General features: G+C 37.1%; 1 protein-coding gene across 11 annotated transcripts in view; it reads left to right on the forward strand.

The window, feature by feature from the left end:
* The window catches only part of ZMYM2 (zinc finger, MYM-type 2), a 96,536-nt gene that overhangs the window by 5,520 nt on the left and 70,820 nt on the right, over nucleotides 1–20,196 (forward strand). For 8 of the 11 annotated variants that reach the window (XM_010572616.1, XM_010572615.1, XM_010572625.1 and 5 more), the window contains 2 exons: nucleotides 15,412–15,535; nucleotides 16,798–17,654. In XM_010572616.1, the coding sequence (XP_010570918.1) occupies nucleotides 16,808–17,654 (847 nt within the window). In that variant the 5' untranslated portion in view covers nucleotides 15,412–15,535; nucleotides 16,798–16,807. Of the gene's footprint in view, nucleotides 1–14,096; nucleotides 14,226–15,411; nucleotides 15,536–16,797; nucleotides 17,655–20,196 lie in introns of all 11 variants that reach the window. The other 3 variants (XM_010572617.1, XM_010572624.1, XM_010572621.1) reach the window with 3 other exon arrangements.

Genomic DNA, 20,196 nt, shown 5'->3' on the forward strand with positions numbered 1-20,196 from the left:
TGCCACTCATAATTATCCAGCCTTGGGGCACATCTCTGGGTGATCTTCTTAAATAGCTGTTTAACCTTAAACGAGAGCTGAACCACATTCAGAAGTATGCTAATTCCTAGCAGTAGGGCTAGGACCGTGCTAGTCCCAACATTCCAGGAGTATTCAAATTTTTCAAAATTCTCAAACACCATTGTAACTGGACCGAAGGAGAAAGGAGAGGGGAAGAAAGGTACCCCACCCACAGACTGGTTTTCCATGGAGGAAAGGTAAATGGTATAATTATTAATAGTTTCCCACAGATGGCTCCCGCAGTATAAAGGTGACAATGCTAAGTGCAAATACCGGATTAATCCCACAGCTGATGACTTTATCATACCATAAACCAGAGTTATACCATACATCAAAGCGAAAACCCTGCCCCCCCCACTTCCCAGTTCCTAAACTAGATGGGACGTCACATGGTATGGAATACACTGTTGGCCAGTTTGGGTCAGGTGCCCTGGCTGGGCATGAGAAGCTGAAAAATCCTTGACTGTAGTCTAAACACTACTGAGCAACAACTGAAAACATCAGTGTTATCAACATTCTTCACATACTGAACTCAAAACATAGCACTGTACCAGCTACTAGGAAGACAGTTAACTACATCCCAGCTGAAACCAGGACAGGCAGGGGTGCAGAAGCAAGTGTTCAGTGCTCCGAACAGAGTAGCTGCAGTAATGGTTTGAAATGTACTCAGGCATTACTAGTGCCCTCCCCAACCATACTGAGTGTCAATAGCACAAGAGGTTTGTGGTGGTTTTTTGTTTGCTTTTTTTGAAGTTTGGCTGAGATGAGATTACTTTATCATGCATTGCTGTTGTGCAGAAAGGATAGTTTTAGGTCTCTAAAATACGTAACACTTACTGCTTTACCTAAAATAAATGAATTGGGCACTCTGTACTTCACTGTACGTTAAGGTTCATAAACTTTTTTCCTTAACTCTTACAAGACTATCAGAATCCTTCGGTTCGTTATCATTGTAACTTTTAAAAAACATAATATCTAAATTTGTGTAACTAGTGCTGTACAAAAGTCTTTCAAGGCGTAGTCCCTACTCATTAGTTTTAATACTTACTGACACATGCCAAGCAGGTTGTCATCTTAATTCCACCTTTTCCCCTGTTTAATAGATTGTGCAAAGTAGTGAGGTATACTTGGTCACATGCTCTGTTAACTGATGGAACAACTGCTTAGATACTTGCACCATAGCTCACCAGTCTAAGTCTTGGGAGGTTGGCAAAGAAGGTGGATCATTAGGAGAGGACAGTGGCATTATGGAAGAGTTCGTAGTGGTTTCTGTATGTAGCTTTCTCAATTCTTTTGCTGTGAAAGATGGCATTGGAAGAAGATGATAAAATTGGGCATAAGACATAGAATAACTATGTGCACGATTTTCTAATTTAGGCCTGTTCTCGCTCATAGTCACTCTTAGAAACGTGGACCTGTTTGTTTTCCTCCTGCAGACTTTTGTTGGAAGCATATTGGCATCTTACATTCCTTTAGGCTCTTCTGCACAATGTAACTGTACTGAACTTTAAACAAAAGCCCACTCGTGATGCGACTATCCTTCCCTGCCTTGCAAGTTTAACCTTGGTGAAAACATCACTTTTTTCTGGAGTTCCTTTTCTTTAGATCCCTGTAAGACCTCTCCAGTTTGGCATTTACCCTTAGTACTACATCAAATTTCTCTAAAAGTTACTTTGTTAATCTCATTCATAAACTCGGCTATCATCTCTGTATGGATGACCTTCAAGTCTCTGTCTGTTCTGGACTTGCTCACTTCTATACCAGCTAGATCTCACTGTGTGCTTCTGACTTCTCACTGTGGATGTCTGACCTTTAGCTCAGGCTACTATCACAAAGGCAATCCTTCCTCCCCAAAAGGAAAACTTTCTGTGCCGTCTGTCACTTGTGGCCAGCATTGTCATGAGATCCTTGGTTTAAGCCCGTAATCTAGCCCTTGTTTTAGACACAGCACACTACTCTTCTAACAGACTGCAGATTTCTTCCATGTAGTAAGCTGTCCCTTAATTGTTAATAAACAATTAAGTGTTTGTTATTTAGTTGTGTTAATAAATCACATGACTAAATCTCATACCTTGCCTTTGATCTCTGTATCTTGTGGTAACGGTTTTTCTTATGGCTGTGGTGGAAATGATCCTGCTCTGTTGATATGGATTCACAATGCTGAACAAGAGTGCTTTCCTCATCCTCTGCTTTAACTGACTGGTCTTTTTGCATCTTGTATTTTATGGTTGTAAAAGTAACAAGTTACTTGCCTTTAATTTAAAGTTGGGGTTTAGCTGTGAAGGTTGTTATCTTTTTGTTGTTGTTAATGAGATTTTAAGTGCTGCTTAGAAGGTGACATCGTGGTAGTTAAACATTTCTGTTCATTCTCCTGTGATGCTGCTTGTGCTTGGAGAAGTTCCCTGTGTGCACCCTGTAAAGCGATTGCAACCTGGTAATGCAAAAGAAGATAACTTTAGGAAACAAAGCCTACTAAAAGCCAAACCACTGCCTTCCCTGTCACCCTGGGACTCAAAACTCACCATCCTTAGAATAAGAACTAATTCTAACCGTTGTTTATGGTGATGTTGTCTCCTTGTAGTCTTCTCTTTGTGTCTCTCCATCTGTTGTCCCTTATGTTTAGGTTGTTTGCTCTTTGAACAGTCTTATTCTGTGTTTGTACAGTGGCTACCATAGTGTGGTCCATAACTTTGGTTCCTAGGAGCCTGTGATAACAGTTGCAATGTGTGGGTGTGTTATCAGTGTCTTTTTTCTTCTCTTTTTTTTTTAATTAATGTTTATGTGTGTGTGGAAAGGGGAAGAAGACCTAGTGTTCTGTTATACCTGAAATAATGTCATCATTTTGTTTGAGCAAGAATTGATGGTTAATATACCAACCTATATACATTTCAGAATTCTTACTAAGCTGGAAGAATTTACCAGATGTCTTTTGAATTAACGGTTAGTATTTCTGTGTGCATGGGTTTTGGGAGGGGTTTGTTTATTTTGTTTTGCTTGTGGTGGTCGTTGTGGTTTTTTTGAAAAATGTTCATTCAGAAGGTGAGGTTTTGTTCTAGTGGATGGTGCCTCATTAAAGAAGCCAGCTAGTATCTAGAAAGGCCAGGTAAGAAGTTATCTGTAATACATATAATAAAAATATAATTGCAATTTAGAAGTGACACAAAATTGAGAGCTCAGCAAAGGTTGGTTTGTTGTTTTTTACCAGACACCAATGTTGGATATATCTTGGAATTGTTGCCATTGTCACTGTGTTTGGCCATCCTTATGTATACTTCTATCCAAAGAACTGACAAATAAAAATACTGAGATGGTCTCAGTGTATCAGGCTAATATTGTGTATAGTACAGCAATTATGATCTGAACTAAGTCCAGCATTTTTTAATAATTAAAAAGAACTGGAGAGTTTGGAGAAGACCTACGAGAGTGACTTAAGGAGTGGAAAACATGCTTTCTATTAACAGACTTTAGAAACTCAGTCTGTTCCTCAATTAGACGGGAATAGATTAGGGTGTGACTTCATCCTAGTCTAGGACAGACTGTGTACCCAATAACATATTAGATAATAGGGTGCTTTTCCCAGCCCCCCCAATCTTAAAGTCTTAATTTCTGAGTGCTGGTTATTGCCTAAGCAATACAAAATCAGACAGGGAACAGTGTGTAGCCTTTCAGCAGGTAGGATAACTAAGAGCTGGGTTAACTAAGAGTTGGAATAACTTACTGAGGCATCACTTTCTTCTTTTTAGGCAAAAGTTTGAAGAGGATTTGAAAAGCTCCCCACTAGCAAAGCTAAAGAGTTGCTTGGGGTTTTTTTGGGTTTTGTTTTTGTTTGTTTTTTTTTTTTTTTTTTTAGCTTGGAGTACGCTTCATGTTCTGCAGTTCTTTATTCCGGTTACAAATTTGTCAAAAGACAAAATATTGGCTTAGAACAAATGCTACATAGTGTATTTTTCATGGGGTTAAATTCTAATAAGCATATATGCTTGGTTGCATGACTGTTTAAACCAGCCTAATTTAGGGTTGCCATTGTCCTCTCTGTACCAACACTGGCCTTTTCTGTTTCTTTTTTGGGGGGGAGTCAGTTTAGCTTCATGAATCATCACAATGAGATTTGGGGCAGGGGGAGTTGTGTAGGTGTTGGGTGTTTGCTCTGTTTTTTGTATTTCAGCTTTCTACCATGTTAGCTCCCATGGTGGACTGGCTAGGAATTGTAAGCAGCTAGGGAGAAAGAGTTGCACTGGAGAACGTGGGAGAGAGAAGTAGGAATTCAAAACCACAGTAGTCCTGTGCTGAACTGGATGTGGTTTATTGTTGTGGAACTGCAGCCTTAGCAAATACAATATGCATCTAGTTGTTTAAAAATAAAGCTACCTTTTACTTTTTAAAACAAGTTTGATAAACTGGAGTCTTGATAGCAAAATGTAACTTGCAGCCAGCCAGCAAGCGCAGCTGTGAAAACCTGTCATACTTGCCTTGCTTACTGTATCCATTCTTGCCTTGGAACCCATTTCACATCAACCTTATTTCAGCATAGAACTTGAACTCTTTTGCAGTTGCTTTTTCTTTTCTTCCCATTCCTTTTTTTTAATCTCATTTTGTTTATGATGATAAGTTTTTCTTTCCTTTGTTATATTGTAGCTTCATTGGCTGTTTACTTGGTCATAGTCTATGTGGGTTTCCCTCCTATGTGTAGCATAGTATTCACGTACTACTCTCTTAAATTTGGTTTTCCCTGTTCTGAATTACTAGATGTATTGAATGCTAATCACTGCAGGTAAATTGTGTCAAAGAAGCTTGTCCATACTGGGCCAAAAATACTAGGTTTTTAGCCAATACTTGGGTATTTCTCAGGGATGACAAGTCTGGTTGAGACTACTAGCTGATGTTAGTTGTTAAAGACAAGGAAAATGGTCTTATCTACACAATTCTTGTTCATTTACGAACTATGGCATGGCAGTTTTTCTATCTAAGCACATGCAAAGTAAAAAGAAAGGATTTTAAAAGCATTAGTAAAAAAGATATGTGCAGTCAGGCACTGAGAAACTGGGTGTGCCATTAGGCATGGTGGTTACCAGTTGTCCATGCAGTTACTTGTTTCATGGGCTGTACGTATATGAAAATAGACTGCATGCTAGTTTAAAATAAAAAACCAAACAATAAAACCAACAACCAAACAAGAGGAAGCACTAATGAAGAATAACATTAAAAGTCCTTGTTGACAATGAGTAAAGCATCTTCATTTCTAAAATGTGTGGGAATAATATGGGCTGGGCACTGATAGGATAGGAAGCAGCTTCAGGTAGTCCTGGTGGACAGCAAGTTGCACATGAATAATGCGCCCTTGCAAGGATGAATGCAAACAGCATACTGGGCTGAATTAAGCAAGACTGTAGCCAGCAGTTTGAGGGAAGTGATTGTTCCCCACTGTTTGATACTTGGAAGACCACATCTACAGTGTTTAGTCCAGTTTTTGGTAAACCCTGTTATAATGAAGATACTGATATGCTGGAGTGAGCCCAGTGGAGGGCCACCAGCTTAGAGGTCTGGAGCACATAACAAAGAAGGAAAAGCCAAGAGGGATGCATATGTTCAGACTAAAGAGAAGGCTGGAGGGACATGTTACTGCTGTCTTCAACTAATTAATGGGAAAGTATAGAGAAGATGAAGCCAGGCTCTTCTCGGAGATGCACATTGATAGGATGGCAGATAACAGGCATAAGTTGCAACAAGGGAAATTCTGAATAGTAAAGATAATCAAACACTGGAAGAGGGTGTCTGGAGAGGCTGGGAAATCTATATCCTTATAGATATTTAGCGCTCTGTTGAATAGGACCCTAACAACCTGACTTAACTTCAAAGATGGATCTCATTTCTAATTTGTCACTGCTAGGAGCTGGAGTAGATTTGATAAGGTGATATCCAGAGGTCTCTTCCAACATCAGCTGTTCTATTAAACTTGCAGCATTTAAGCGAAGTCTGATATCATTTAGTGACCAAGAAGGTGCTCTCCATTGATATGTAGTGCTTTACTGTAAGTTAATTTGAACATTGTTTTCCCCCAATAACACAAAAATAAGAATTTTTGCTGTTTGGGTAAAATTATTAATGAAATGTGAATGCATGAAATTGTTTAAAAACTGCTTCTTAAAATTACCTTAAATGTACTGACTTAAAAAGTGTATTTTACAGGGAAGGTTAACTTAACAGAATCGGCATTACTGTAGTTAATAAATTGGTCTGTTTCTAAACATGTAGTTCTACAGGATGCATTAGATGTAGTAGGTCCCATCCTCTTGCACTTGAAATTTCTCTTCTTGTTTTCTTCCTCTGGTTGTTTTTTCAGATTTGATTGGTTTATACATGATTAGCTGTACTGCCAATTTCTTGTAACTTTACAAATTTGAAAGATTATGTGCTACTTGTGTATATTAGGTGCTTACAGATTAGTATAGTCACTATGATCATGATACAGTTCTATTAAAAGTATAGCCAACGTGACTATACCTCTTATGAAAGACAAAGAAGTAGAATATTTGCTTGGTTACGGAGCCTTTTCTCATTAGTATCTGTACTAAATTTGTAGCATTTGCTGTAATACATCTGTAAACAGAGTGCTTCCAACCATGTTGCCTAGAACCTGTGATAATTAAAAGCTGTTTTAAAGGGTTTATACACTGTGTATTACTAGCTCAATTTAATTTCTTGAATGCTAGCAAAAGCTAGGGACTTCATAGATTTGAATTCTCAATTAATCTTCATTGGTCCCTGTAGAGCAAGAGTAAGGCATGTTTTTGAAATGTGCTGTGACCCACTGACATTTATCAGTGACCTGTATTCCGTTGCCCAGTCCACACTCCTAAATAATTTTACTACTCTCAGATCTGTTTCTGATCTAGCCATTCAGTATGTATTTTTTTCCTACTAAGTATTATGTTTTTTTAAAGTTAAGATACATCAAATGACAATTTGTCGTCTTTGCATGCTGTATTCAGGCCACTTTCTACTGTTCTTTTTATTCTTCAGTATTTTACTTCCCCTTTTCCTATTTTCGTATCTTTAGCATATCGTTTCTCTACTGTTACTGTACTGCTCCTTTTCCACTTAGGTCATCTTTCAAGTCTGTTGCTGTGGTCTAGTGTTACCTACTTTCCTGGAAATAGATAGGCGTTTGGATAAAAGTAATAGATAGCATTTACATACAACTTATTCTGTGGGTCCTTTGGTTCTTTGTCTTGTTGCACCTTTCTATTCCATTTATAATAAAGGATATCCTTAAGCAGCACGTAGCTGCTTGAGTAGTAAGAGAAATAAAATTTACTGTCTACCACTTCACACATAATGGCTTTTAAGGCTAGAAGTGGTGCTGTGTTCTTGCTGATCAGCACCCTTCCATGATTAAACAGCCATGAAATACACTGAAAGTGTGTGTATAAGGGGGAGATACATGTCAGTGTGGCTGCCCTAAAACTTATACATAGTTAGTCAACATCATGATTTTGATTTGCCATGAGTTGCTATGCCAAGTGCTGCTTATACCCCTATGAGTAATCTTGAAAATGATAGGTGCTTGGTGTAGATACACTTGCATTCAAGATTGACCCTGGATAGAATCAAGTTTGAGATTGACCCTGAATTTTGATTCTGTTCATGCATACAGGGGAGCAGTTCTTAGCACTGGTTTAGTAGGAAGACCCAAGGAAGAGGCCGTATTAAGTAAAGGTATTCAAATGTTCCTGGAAACATCAGTTGGAAATCAAATGTCAGCATTCACATGTAACACTGGTGGCTGCAGCGCAGTTGAGATGCTCAGGAGATATCGGAGTTTGCGTGTTTTCAGTAAGCTTTAGTTTGTGTGTAAATAGTTTCTTTTTTTGAATAAAACAAAAACTTTCTGACTCAACTGCTTCAAAATATTTCTTTCACTATGTAGATCTTGCCTTTTTACTCTTCTTAGTTGCTGTCTTTGCTGGTTTACAGGTCTTTGTGTGCATATGCTTTTCTCTTAAATTTCCTGAAATCTGTGACAAACACATTTTGGGTGTTATGTAATGACTTTTAGTAAGCTAATTTCTTCAATCCATACAACTCCTTTGAAAATCTGGGGAAAGAATGAAGTTTGAAGCAGCTCCAGATGTCTTGGAAAATAAATTCTGGAGTAGTGTCTCTAGGCTGAAGTAATGAGATCTCAGGCTTTTGTAATGATGGTACTTGGACAATGGATAGATGAGATTTGTGGACCTAAACTTAGTATCCTGTTCCTGAAAGCTTCTACGTGTGTTCTGAAAAAACAGCAATATAAATACATTCATGGGTTAGTGTTAAATGTTATTCAGACTCTTGGTTAATATCTATAATGAACTTTTATAATATTTTAAGGAAGACCCTTGTTTTACTTTAGTGAATACACGCACTTGAGTTCAGCATGGAGTATGCAAGTATTTGTGTTGAACTCAGTAGCATGATTTGTGTGTGAAGCTAGTAGACTGATGAAATAATTGTGTCACTGTGGCCTTAATGTAGTATGTTAGGTTTGCTTAAAGTTTTAGATACCATACTGATCGTGATCAGCAACTATACATGTTTTAATATTCAGTCTGTCACTGCTTGTGTCATTGTCAGTTAGCATGTGCATTTTGGATTGTTTTACACAGTATTTGCTGTCAGGATAGTTCAGTCTGTGGCTATCGGATTGTCACTAGTATCCTGTCTGCTAAAATGATCTCTACACTGAAGTTCAGATCTGTGACACCAACCTTGTTATGTTCAGGCACAGCTGTTAGTGTTTTTGCACAGAGATTTTTGTTTTGGGGAACTGATATTGCTGGAAAGTACTCCAGCAGGGAAGTCAGCTGGATCAACTTTTGTCTGGTTATGTGTGTGGCTGCAGAAGCAGCTGTGCCACGTGATAGCATAACAATATGAGTCTGTGGACCTGATAACTAGGTGGACCTTCAGAAGTGTTAAAACTATTGTTAAAGTCAGAGATGTAGAAGTTGACAGTAAATCAGAGCCACTGCATATCTGAGGCATATCTGAGCATGAAATGCTAGGTTTGATGACTAGAAATCCCTCAGGAAGGATATAAGGAGGAAAAAAAAAAACAAAACAAAAAAACCCAACCCACCAAACAAAAAACGCTGAATGTTTATAGTAAGAACATTTAATAAAAATTGCTTTATTGTGCGGCTCCTGTGGTAACAGTTTTATATCTGATGACCCAGAAAGGCCCCACAACTCCTTTTTTTCTAACATGGAGTTCTCACATAGGTAGGTGTCTGTCCATACATTATTCATTACCCAAATTGAGACTGGACTGCAGTAGCAGCATTCAGATTTAGCTTAAAGCTGGCTTAAATTGCAGCCCTTTAAAAATGTTGGGTTACTTCTGCTTTTCTAGCACTTGTTAGTTGTTATGAGTGGCTATAGTTGGGCTATTAGACTGCCTCAGTTGCAGTGTAAAAGAGCTACTTAAAGGTGATTTTAATTGGAGTGGTTTACTTTTGCTTTTGGGGTGAACTGTGGCATACATTCAGTCAGCCACTGGCGTTCAGTTGATGGTTCATACCCCAAGAAAGCCATGGTATGTGGGTTGCATCTGGTTGTGTAGGGAATTAACGTTCCTGAGTTGTAGCAAGACATTACAGCATACTGTTAAGCTAGAGGGCTTCTTGCTAGCTGCATACAGTCTTTACAATAGATTGAGTTTTTGATCATCAGACTTACGAATAGTCAAGTGATAAAAAGTGACTTTCTGTAATAAGGAAGGATGAGAACTCTTGGAAGTAACTGAATGAAGGAATTAAATGCTGTTATGGTCACAGAAGTGTCAGGGTCAGGAATTAATCGTTAGAACTGGATAGCCTCACAGAACATTGAGATGTGTTCAGATGAGTCTCTTACCTGATTATTTTGCCTAAATGTTGACACCCATCCCCCAACTGAAGTCAGCCTGACAGCCATAGGCCAAAATTCAGATTTTGGGTAAATGGGTAAAGCTTGCATGAGGCTAGTGACATCTCTTCTGCATGTAAGAATATTATTATTATTCCTCTACTAGGTTAGATTAATTGCTCTACTAGGTTAGTAGACAATTCAGTGACCTGTTTGCAACAGTGATGTCTAGGAATAGAAACTTGGCAGTTAATAGTATGATTTTTCTGCAGGTGTATTCTGTTTTTCAGCAACTGGCTGGCTAAGAACTTTTGTAGAGTTGCCTTTGGACCACTATGTTTAACAATCATCAGTGCATTTATTTTCATTTTTGCCCAATCCCTATTTGAACTGGTTGCATTTCTGGTCTCTGTAGCCTTCTGCAGCAGAGACTCTCACAATTAAGAAGAAAAGAAAATGTTTCCCTGCGCAATAGATTGTTAAATATAATTATTTCACTGGGCGCCTTTTTTGTATGTTGTAAGACACTGAGCATAGCTCTCATCTTCTGTGTATTTTTTCCTTGCAGATTTATCATCTTCCTTGAGTTGTCTGTCTTTTCCGAGAAGACTTTTCCTTTACTAGAAATCATTTATGTAACTCATCTGTTTTTCCCTTTCTCTGAAAGGGGGTGACCTGAACATCTTGTGATTAAAAACATAGTTCACCAGCATCTTGCTTATGTAGTGACAAATGTGTTCTGTATTGTTCTTGATTCTTCTTTTATATTGTTTTTCCTCTTTGGTTGTTGATGATTGAGTAGCTTTGATATGAAAGAATGAGAGAGTTGCAACTTGGATCTTAAACTTCTACTTTAGAGGAACTGCTAGGTATGTAGTTACTCTTTTCTCCCTGTTCATTACCTTGCATTTATGTCTAGTCATTTTGCCTACCATACTGTCTGAGCATTCAGTACTGTGATATCCTTCTGTAGTTCTTTACAACTGGTTTCTGTTTTCAGCTGCTGTGAATAATTTTGTATGATTAGGAAACTGTCACTTAGGTAGTCACTGTCCCTTATTGTTGATGTATGTATGTTGACCTATATAATTTTATTTTGGAACCCCTCTGGTAACTTCTCTTTATTGTGATAACAGCAGACAACACATGATATTTTTCTCTTTATATAATTACAGATCCCCCAGAGAACCCTTTCTCAAATCTTTATTATAGATAATTTCCACTGCAGTCTTTAGTGAGTAATGTGCTTGAATGCCTTTTGGAAGTCTTAAGTGCTGTATACTAGTTTAATCAGAGTTGGTCAACAAGTCTGAACCTTTCAAAAGATCTCTCCAGTAGTCCTGTGAGGCATTACCTTTTCTTTGTAAAATCCATGGTAATTCTTTCCCCATATATAATTTTTTCTTTTGTATATTCAGCTGTAGTTTCTATCAGTCTGTTTAGTGATGGAGATAGGACTGTAGTCTGTTATTATTTGGGTAATTGTTAGCACCTTCTGCTTAAGTAATTGGTTACAGATACTGAACTATAAAATTGCTGACTGTCTTTAGAAATCTGAAGTGAATGCCATGTGGCCCTAGTGATTTGTTCTAAAATCCTCTTCTGTTAGCACTTTGATAGGACATTTTTCCTCTGACTTGACCCCTAGAAAGAGAGCTTAGATGTGTTCTTCCCTGATCTTTTCCTTACTGAACATCAAGGCAAAGAGTTTATTATGTGTTTTCTGCTGTGGTTCAGGCTTCTTGGGTACTCTTTTTTTTTTTTTTAAGAAAATGTTACTGTTTGTAAAATTGGCAAGAATTGGCATTTTAGACAAACCTTGGCTCTGACATAGCTCAGTAGCGTGTCTTGAGCCATGCCTAGCAAAAGGTAGAGAATAGGGCAAATGTACATGAAACTTCCCCCTAGTACAATTACAGAATCTTTGTAGGTCAAAGACTTCCTGATAGTACTCTTTATGGCTTTGGGGGGGTCTTTTCAGATTGTTTGTATACTTAATAAGGTGAAGTTTTTAAACGGCCTTCATGCTCTCAAGAAGCTTTTTGTTCTAGTTGCTCCATTTAGTTTCCTTTTAACTGGGTTCCTCGCACTTATGTTGTTCTCCTTTTTGAAGTCAAATGTTGAAGTAATGAATTATTATTATTATTTCCCTGGGAATTTAAATATGCTTTTCTGGACTGCTGTCTGGATAATTACATCTTGAACTATGTTGCGTGGCTCAATTAGATCAGGAGTTGTTTTTCCTTCTGTTAGTCTTCCAGCTGGTTGCAGTTGGCTGTGTTGTAAGACTTTTTCTCCATCTTTCAGTGGTGGTTTTTTTGGGGGGTGGGGGAGGTGTTTTGTTTTTGGTTTTGTTTGGGTTTTTTTTTTCCCCTTAGGGGGTGGGGGGGTGCTGTCTGTCCTCTTCCCCTAGTCTGCACAACAGTAGTTGAAGTCTTCAGTTATTACTTTGCAGTCTCTCTTGTTCCCCTTATCTCACACATGCTGTCACCATTGAATGGAAGTGATTGATAGTATACCATTAATACGCTATTTCTTCTAGTTTGGATATGGAATTTAAATGCAGCACAGTACCTTACAGTACCTTTTGAGGTAAATAGTTTAGTTAGGATACTGTATTTTCCTAGCAGAAAGTAGTATTCCTTCACTGGGACAAATCAATCCCTCTCTTCTTGTTCCTATGTTTGTACCTTAGTATAATACTGTCTCCTGGATTTTGTCTGTCGTCTTCGCTTTTGAAGATGTCTCAGTTATGTAGTCTCTCAAAAGCAGTCTTTCAAGTTTTCCTTTTTTATTTTTAGGCTTCTAGCCTTTATATGGAAGTACTTGCACATGCTGGTCCTACTTTGGATGTCTGTTTCAAGTGCCCTGTGTTGGTGGAACTGTAGTTTTGGCTGGATTTCAGTGACTCCTTTTGATTTTTGTGACTTTGCTCCAAGTATACATAACCATGACTGTGCTCTTCTGTCACCTTCATTGCAGGTGTTATTAATGGCACTTAGTAAAGGCCTTTAAATTCCAGTTTCTGCTTTTGTTAGTGGAGGGGTTTTTTTGTTTAGTTTTGTTTTTTTTTTTTAGGTAGACACACACCCCACCTCAATTTTTGCAATTCATGATAAATTTAAAGCTATTTTATCATTCAACAATGGAGTTAAGACTTGGCCTATGGAGTGTTACCTAGCTGGCTATCTTAAAAGCTGTAGTATTTGTCATCCTTCCAGAGAAGTGTCTGTATTTTGCCTTTTATTTCTTCCAGCAATTAAGCCTTGAATGTACCTATGGGATTGTAATTTATTTCAGTGTGAAGACTTTTATAGATGAGTGATGTAGCCTAATTTAAAAGGGGGACACACAAAGCCTGGTTCAGGAAGGGCTGTTGTATATTGGTATTGCCTCTGTTTCCATCCAGCTGTAACTTTGGTATAATTTTCAAAGTCTCAGCAATTCATCCAGTGATCAGTCTAATCAATCTTACAGATTTCTAGCAATTGTATTTCTATTGTTCAGCATCTTTCGCTGTTACCACTTGAGGTATGAGGTTTTTCCTAGTTTCCCATTCTAAACCTTTTCACTCTGTAGATCATTCCTTTTTTTGGTAGTTTTTCATTTAGAAATACTGACTGTGACATTGCCTATGTAGTTTTTGTGTTTCTCCTTGGTACTAGCATTTTTAGAAAATAAACTACCTCATTTTGCAAATTTTTGGAAAAAAAATCCATTTTGGGGGTAAATTTGTTGCTATGTCTTGCAGAGGCAGGAGTTGGTATTTGTGAGGAAACATATGCAGATTTTACTTGTGACTATGCACTAACAGTTAAGCACATAAACTTTTCTTATTTTTATGTTACACCTAATAATACAGGTCATTAAAACCTTTTTAAGAGCCTTTGTGGAAAAAAAAATTATCTTTTTGCCTAATTATTTTTGTTTTGGGTCTTGCCTTTGCTACATATTATGTGCATGTACTGTAATACAGCCCCAGTCTGTCTTTCTACTAAGGATCTGTAAAAATAGGAATAGCAAAGGTTCAAGTCAGGCCTGAAGTATAGTCTTGGCATAGTCTCATTTCTTCTTTGCTCCCATCTGTTCAGGTATATTTAAAACTTTATTAAAAGCTTTATGTGCTTGTGATGCTTTTGTCCTTGTAGAGAAAAAAAATACATGGAATAAACCTGGGAAATTTTAAGAATCAGTGAACTGAATTAATTCTTTTCAGCAAAAGCTGAGATGTAGGGAAATCTAACTCTGAATTATTCAGCCCTAGAGGCAAAAATAAGGTAGGTAAAAGAGAATATTGGATTAAATTAATCTTCAGTGTAACTGACTGATTTCCAGGGAGGTACAAGCCAACTGCATTGATAATAATTTTTTTTTTTTTTTTTTGTAAGAAAACCTCTTTTATTCCAATTGAATGTTACCTTTATTGCAGTTCAAATGCTATTACATAATAGCATTTGGCTGTAAGGCTAACATATGAAGGAATTAAAAGGTGGTCGCTTCACTACTAGGATTAATCTGGTTCACAGCTTTGCTGTTTGGTCATCATCCCCCCCTTTCCCGCTCCCGCTCAGTTAATGGGCAAGAGGGTTTCAGTACTGTTGTAAATGCTTAGAAGAATATTTGAGCTTTATTCCTCTGGGCCTCTTTCCTGTCTGGGGAATTTAAGGCTGTCCTCAAATAGTAGATAACTACACAAGTTGATACTCTCTATTTTAAAAATGCTGCCAAGTCTGGGAAACCTAATGACTGTTAATAAAACCTGAAGAATAAATATAGGCTTGAACTTTGAACATTTTCAGTCTCTTGTGAGGGATCACATGTGTTGGTATAAGCTATGGATGCCTGAACCTGTGCTAAGTATCACTGCAGTGCATATATACAATTTGAAAATTATTAGCAATGTAAGGTTTATATTGCATTGTAAGCCTGATTTATAATGTATGTAATGTAATTCTCCTTTTGCTCTATCTTAATTTTAGCATAGTATATTCTGCTACAAGCATCAAGGAGGTTGACATGATACAAAGCAAAGCAATGTAACTGTGAAGGTTTTTTTTCTCAATAGCTCAGTTTGTGAACCATTTATTTCCTTAATATTCTATTACAGATAGACTTCTTAATTCTAGTGTTCAATTACTTAATTGCAGTTGTGTCTGTCTGTCTCTTACCAAACATTGTATTTTTTCCATCTATCTGTAAAGCATCAAACAAAGGATTCTGGAAATGTGATGTGACAGAGTGGAAAATCTCAAATAAACAGTACTATTGCTGCTTTACTCATGGCAATGTTTGTGTAGACTGACATTCTCTCTCTAACATTGTAGGATGATAGTGCTGAAAGTCAGGTTTGAACTTAAACTGTAAATTTAAAAGAAAGTAAGTTTAATGAATGTAATTGGTAGAAGAGGTTTGAGATGAAGAAACTGTTTTGGATAGCTAATGTTTGTTTGAACCCTGTTTCAGAACACACTGCTTTTTTGGAGAGCAGCAAGTTGATACAGGAAGAGCAGGTTCCCCACAAGAAAGAAAATAAAAGCTGTTGGAGCAACTTATTAAGGTAAACAGATTGCAGTGGATTTCTGGATGGGTAAGTATTGATGAGCAGGATATTTCTACTTCCTCTATTTACCTTCCTTTACAAAGGATTTATAAAAAAGCACAGAAAGCTACTTCTAGCCTTTCACAGAAGCTCAGTGATGTCACACATTAGTGTATACTCCAAGACATACCCAAATTGTCATGTAATTATGTCTGTATTTTTCTTGTTGCATATATCAATTCAACTTACTGATTTTTAGTACAGCTGTTTTTTAGAGAGATCTTAGGTCCTTTAGCACCAATGATATACTGGTTTGGAATTACAGGTACAGAAATTGTACATCCAAGTTGCCTTTTATAATTTTTTTTAAATTCATGGTAGAGTTGACAATTATAAACAACAGATTCCCCAAACTGAACAATTGCTAAAAACAAACAGAAACCCCCAGGCAAAGTAGCTGTTGGGAAGGAGCCTGAAGAAGCATTGCTTGCTGTTAAAAAGAAAAGAGTTGTTGAAAGCTGGAGTGGAACAAGAGGTAGTAAGTCTGGACCTCAAATGGGCTGCCTCTGGTAGTGGCTAGAAATGAGAGGTTGCTGTGTGCCTTCTGCTGCTCAGTAATATATCTGTTCTCATCATCTGCAGCAAGTTCCTTATCTCTTTTGCTTACTTCCATATTCATTCCAGTTATATTGGGCCCACCTAAGGAGCTTTGGCAGTGTGGCATTGGGGGGAAAAATCAGTCAAATTTCAAAGTTGTTAATATGCAAAGTGATGTTGCTTTTTTTTTTTGTATGCACTTGGGTATGCATTTCAGTCTTATTGTATAAATGTATTGATATTGAAACTCTAATATTTCTAATAGGAATGAAATTTAATAGGAATTCAGATTTTCTTTCTGCATGTCTAACTTTTGATCTTGCTTTGCAGTCTAGCAAAAGCAGTGTTACAGGATCATTGTCTGCATATGTGGGTGGGAAAGGGACTGAGAAATCAGGATCATGTGATAAATACCATCAAAAATTCTATTTCCTATGTATGTATGTATTACTGAACATAGTGATGTGTAGCTTTTGTGTGGGAAATGGTGATGGCAGGTTTTTTTGCTAGTACAGGATTAGAAAGTAAATGAATGTTAAGGCATTCAAAGAAGAGCATAGAGAAACTTCATTTTTTCTTTACATGATCTCAGGAAGAAAACAAAAGCTGGAACTGTTAATTATGTAGTTATTTTTAAGAAATGTTGTCGGAAAGTTTTATCTTGCTCTGAATTTGGGTGTGGTTTTTCTTGCTTTATGTTTTTCTTCAAACAGCAGATCTGGAATGGACACGAGTCCTCTGGGAGGATTAGAACTGTCTGAACATACTCCTGGTCTACTAGGGAATACCACCATGGCAGCAGGTCTTGCAAATGTAGGAAATACATTTGGAGGTCCACCAAGTTCTTTAGTTTCTAGACCTAATAAATTCCAAAACTCGCCTATAGAAGATGACGATGATGTAGTTTTTATTGAACCTATACAACCCCCACAAAATTCTGCGTCACTGATAGCAGATCAAAGGAACATTGCATTTACATCAAAAAATGAAGAACTGCAAGGGAATGATTGCAAAATGCTTCCTCCTCCAAAAGACTTAAATTCTCAAAAGGGGAGTGTAAGTGAAACTATTATTATTGATGATGAAGAAGACATTGAAACAAATCAAGGACAAGAGAAGAATGCTTCCAGTTTTAATGAACGAAGACTTCCAGAGTGTAAAAATAGAGCCAACGATATGGAATTCTCAGCTTCCAGTTTTTCAAGAAGTAAGGTAAATTCAGGAATAGGTAATAGTGGTATAACCACAGAACCAGACTCTGAAATTCAGATTGCTAATGTTACTACATTAGAAACAGGTGCTATGAGCTCTGTGAGTGATGGTCATTTAGAAAATGCTGAAAGGCGTGACATGAACTTAATGATTACACATGTAACATCACTGCAGAATGCCAACTTGGGAGATGTATCTAACGGACTGCAGTCAAGTAATTTTGGTGTTAATATGCAAACATACACCCCATCTTTGACTTCACAGACCAAGACTGGTGTAGGACCTTTCAATCCTGGTAGAATGAACGTGGCTGGAGATGTATTTCAAAATGGAGAATCTGTGACTCATCATAATCCTGGTAAGCTGCAATTATGAACATTTCCTTAAAAGCTGAAAATAAAGTGTTTGATAAAAATATTTTTTGGCAGTGGCACTGCTTAGTTTTTTAGCTTAACTCCTATGGAAGATCTTGGTTCCCTTCATTCCCATCACAACCTTATCTGTGACTTGGGCATAAAATATGCTTGGTGACATAGTGTGTTAGGTAGGTAAACTATCCCAGTTTAGCAATTAGTGATACCTTCAGATGTTTTGAGACACAAGTAAAGCTTTCTTTATGACTGAACCCCTTTAATTGGCACAAATAAAGGTTATTGTATCTATGTAACTTTTGTACCTTTTTGTGGAGTTCTATGACTAGTATAATGCATCAAAGTTATTTAAGTATTATTTTACTGATCTGTCATCTTGCCATCTGAATACAATTTGATATGCAAAAAACCTGAATTTGAAAGTCTGATCATAAGTTGTAAGTAGCTAGCAGTCATAATTCATTGCATACTGAGCAATTCTCAGTATTTACAGTGCTTAACAAAATGGGGTATAAGTTACTTGTGGACTCGTATATTCCTGCAGTAAGTTATGCACACTGTATAATTGCTATTTAGTCACCTGTGATAATATGTATTTATATCATATAATATTAATTAGCTTGAATTGGCTGGTTTTGCTCTATATCTCTGTGTAAATAGCAGTATATTGTCTCCTGATTTGGCAAGTTAAACAGGTATCGCTAAAAGCCAAATGGAGCAGCCATGAATGGTCTTCTGGAATTGCTATTCTACAGAATTTAAGCTTTCACATAAGCAATTTAAAACCTTCCAAGTTCCAACATATACTGGTACTCTTGCTGCCCTGTTAGGCTAGAAGTAGGGGAAAAAGCCAAATTTTACTACAGGTTTAACTTCAGACTAGGTAGGGTCATTTTAAAAGGAAAATTTAAACCAGTTACAATCTAGGTGCAGTAGACCCTTGTTAATGCACGATTTCTTAACTTGCTCATATGCTGATTAAAACACATAGATTTTTTTTTTAACCTGTTTTTCAATGAATATTTAAATAGCATAGTTCTTTAATTTGGTCATATATTACCGAAGGTATTTTTGCTCAAGTATTGATACCTTTCATATTGTATTATGGAAAGGGCAGCGTGAAGCTAAGATTTCTTTAAGTTGGATGTTAGGTTGTGGGTTTTTGTGTTAATCTTGAACTGATGTCAAAATTTGACTTCTGAAGTTGAAAGCTGGGAAATTTTCATAGTCCGGATGTCCACTGTATAATTTAGAAATTCAGTTCCTAATCTTGTAAAACCAACATTCCCACTAATTGATCCCTTAGACATGGGGTGTGATTATTGTGTTATCACAGATGGTCAAGTAGTTGTGGATGAAAACTTAAAGCATTTGTTACCTTGAAGTAGTGCCTTTGTTTTTCTTGGGGAAAGCACATCTTAAGAAAATCGGCATGTGCTTTCCCTGAAACTACTGAACTTTTATTCTTGGTGTGATTAACAGAGACACACCAGAGTTTTGCTGGTATGAAGTCTGATAGGCCGGGACTATAGCAGTATTGAAATAGGTTGAGTTCAGAGAGACAAGAGTAGTGGCTGGGAGTCCTTTTAAGGACTTGGTGAAAAAGACTCACTCAGAAGGGAGGAAAAAATAAATTTACAAGTGGATATGAGAGATGTATTTCAAGGTGTACGTATATAGGATTTTGTGGTCTTTATGTGAAAAAGCAGTAAGTTCAAAAGGAAGCAGTAAGGGCTGCCACAGGTAAAAGGGAAGGAGAAAAATACCAGACAAGAGACAATTTAGAAAAATGACAACATGAGAAGAAGAAACAAGAGGAGGAAAGAGGGAAGATGGCTATAACAGAAATGGCTTTAATACAAGAAAAAGCCTGAAACACGGTAGGTGCAGATCATTTGCAGGTTTTTGTACTTACAAAGATGTAAAGGAAAGGTTTTCAAGATGTAAGTTTCAATTTTGTTCTTTTTCCCTGGAAGCTGCCTCCTTTTCTTCTAGAAAATCTTGTCAGTAGAAGTTAACCCTGCCTATTAGAAACTTTGATAATGTGACAGGAAGCGTTTGATCGTAAATGTGTTTAATATATTTTACACAACTCCAGTCTAAGATTGCTAAGGGTAGATTCATCTTTTCTGGATCAGTGGTGTTCCCTTTGTTCTGATTTCCAGATTTCTAAAATATTTCCAATGGATGCGGAGACTCCTACTTAGTTAATTTAAGCCTACTGATGATAAAAATGCTTTGAGTTACATAATTTGAAGATCATTGATTGAAAAACACTGCTTGTAGTTCAGAAATAGGATGTAAGAAGTTGGATGGAAAACTTTTTTTTCAGATACCACAACTTTCTTCAAGGATTTGTTAGTTAGCATTTGTTGAATGTCAAAACTTTGTGGAAGGACTTAATACATCAATTTACAGAGCAGTTTTGCAAGTCTCAGAACTAGTCTATTACCTAAAGACATTCTAGCTTGCATCCTGAACAAGACCTATTATTCATGTTTATTTCATATATAGAAGATTTAAAGCCTT

Source organism: Haliaeetus leucocephalus, unplaced genomic scaffold (genome assembly GCF_000737465.1).
Source record: "Haliaeetus leucocephalus isolate CR32 unplaced genomic scaffold, Haliaeetus_leucocephalus-4.0 Scaffold351, whole genome shotgun sequence".
Lineage (NCBI taxonomy): Eukaryota > Metazoa > Chordata > Aves > Accipitriformes > Accipitridae > Haliaeetus > Haliaeetus leucocephalus.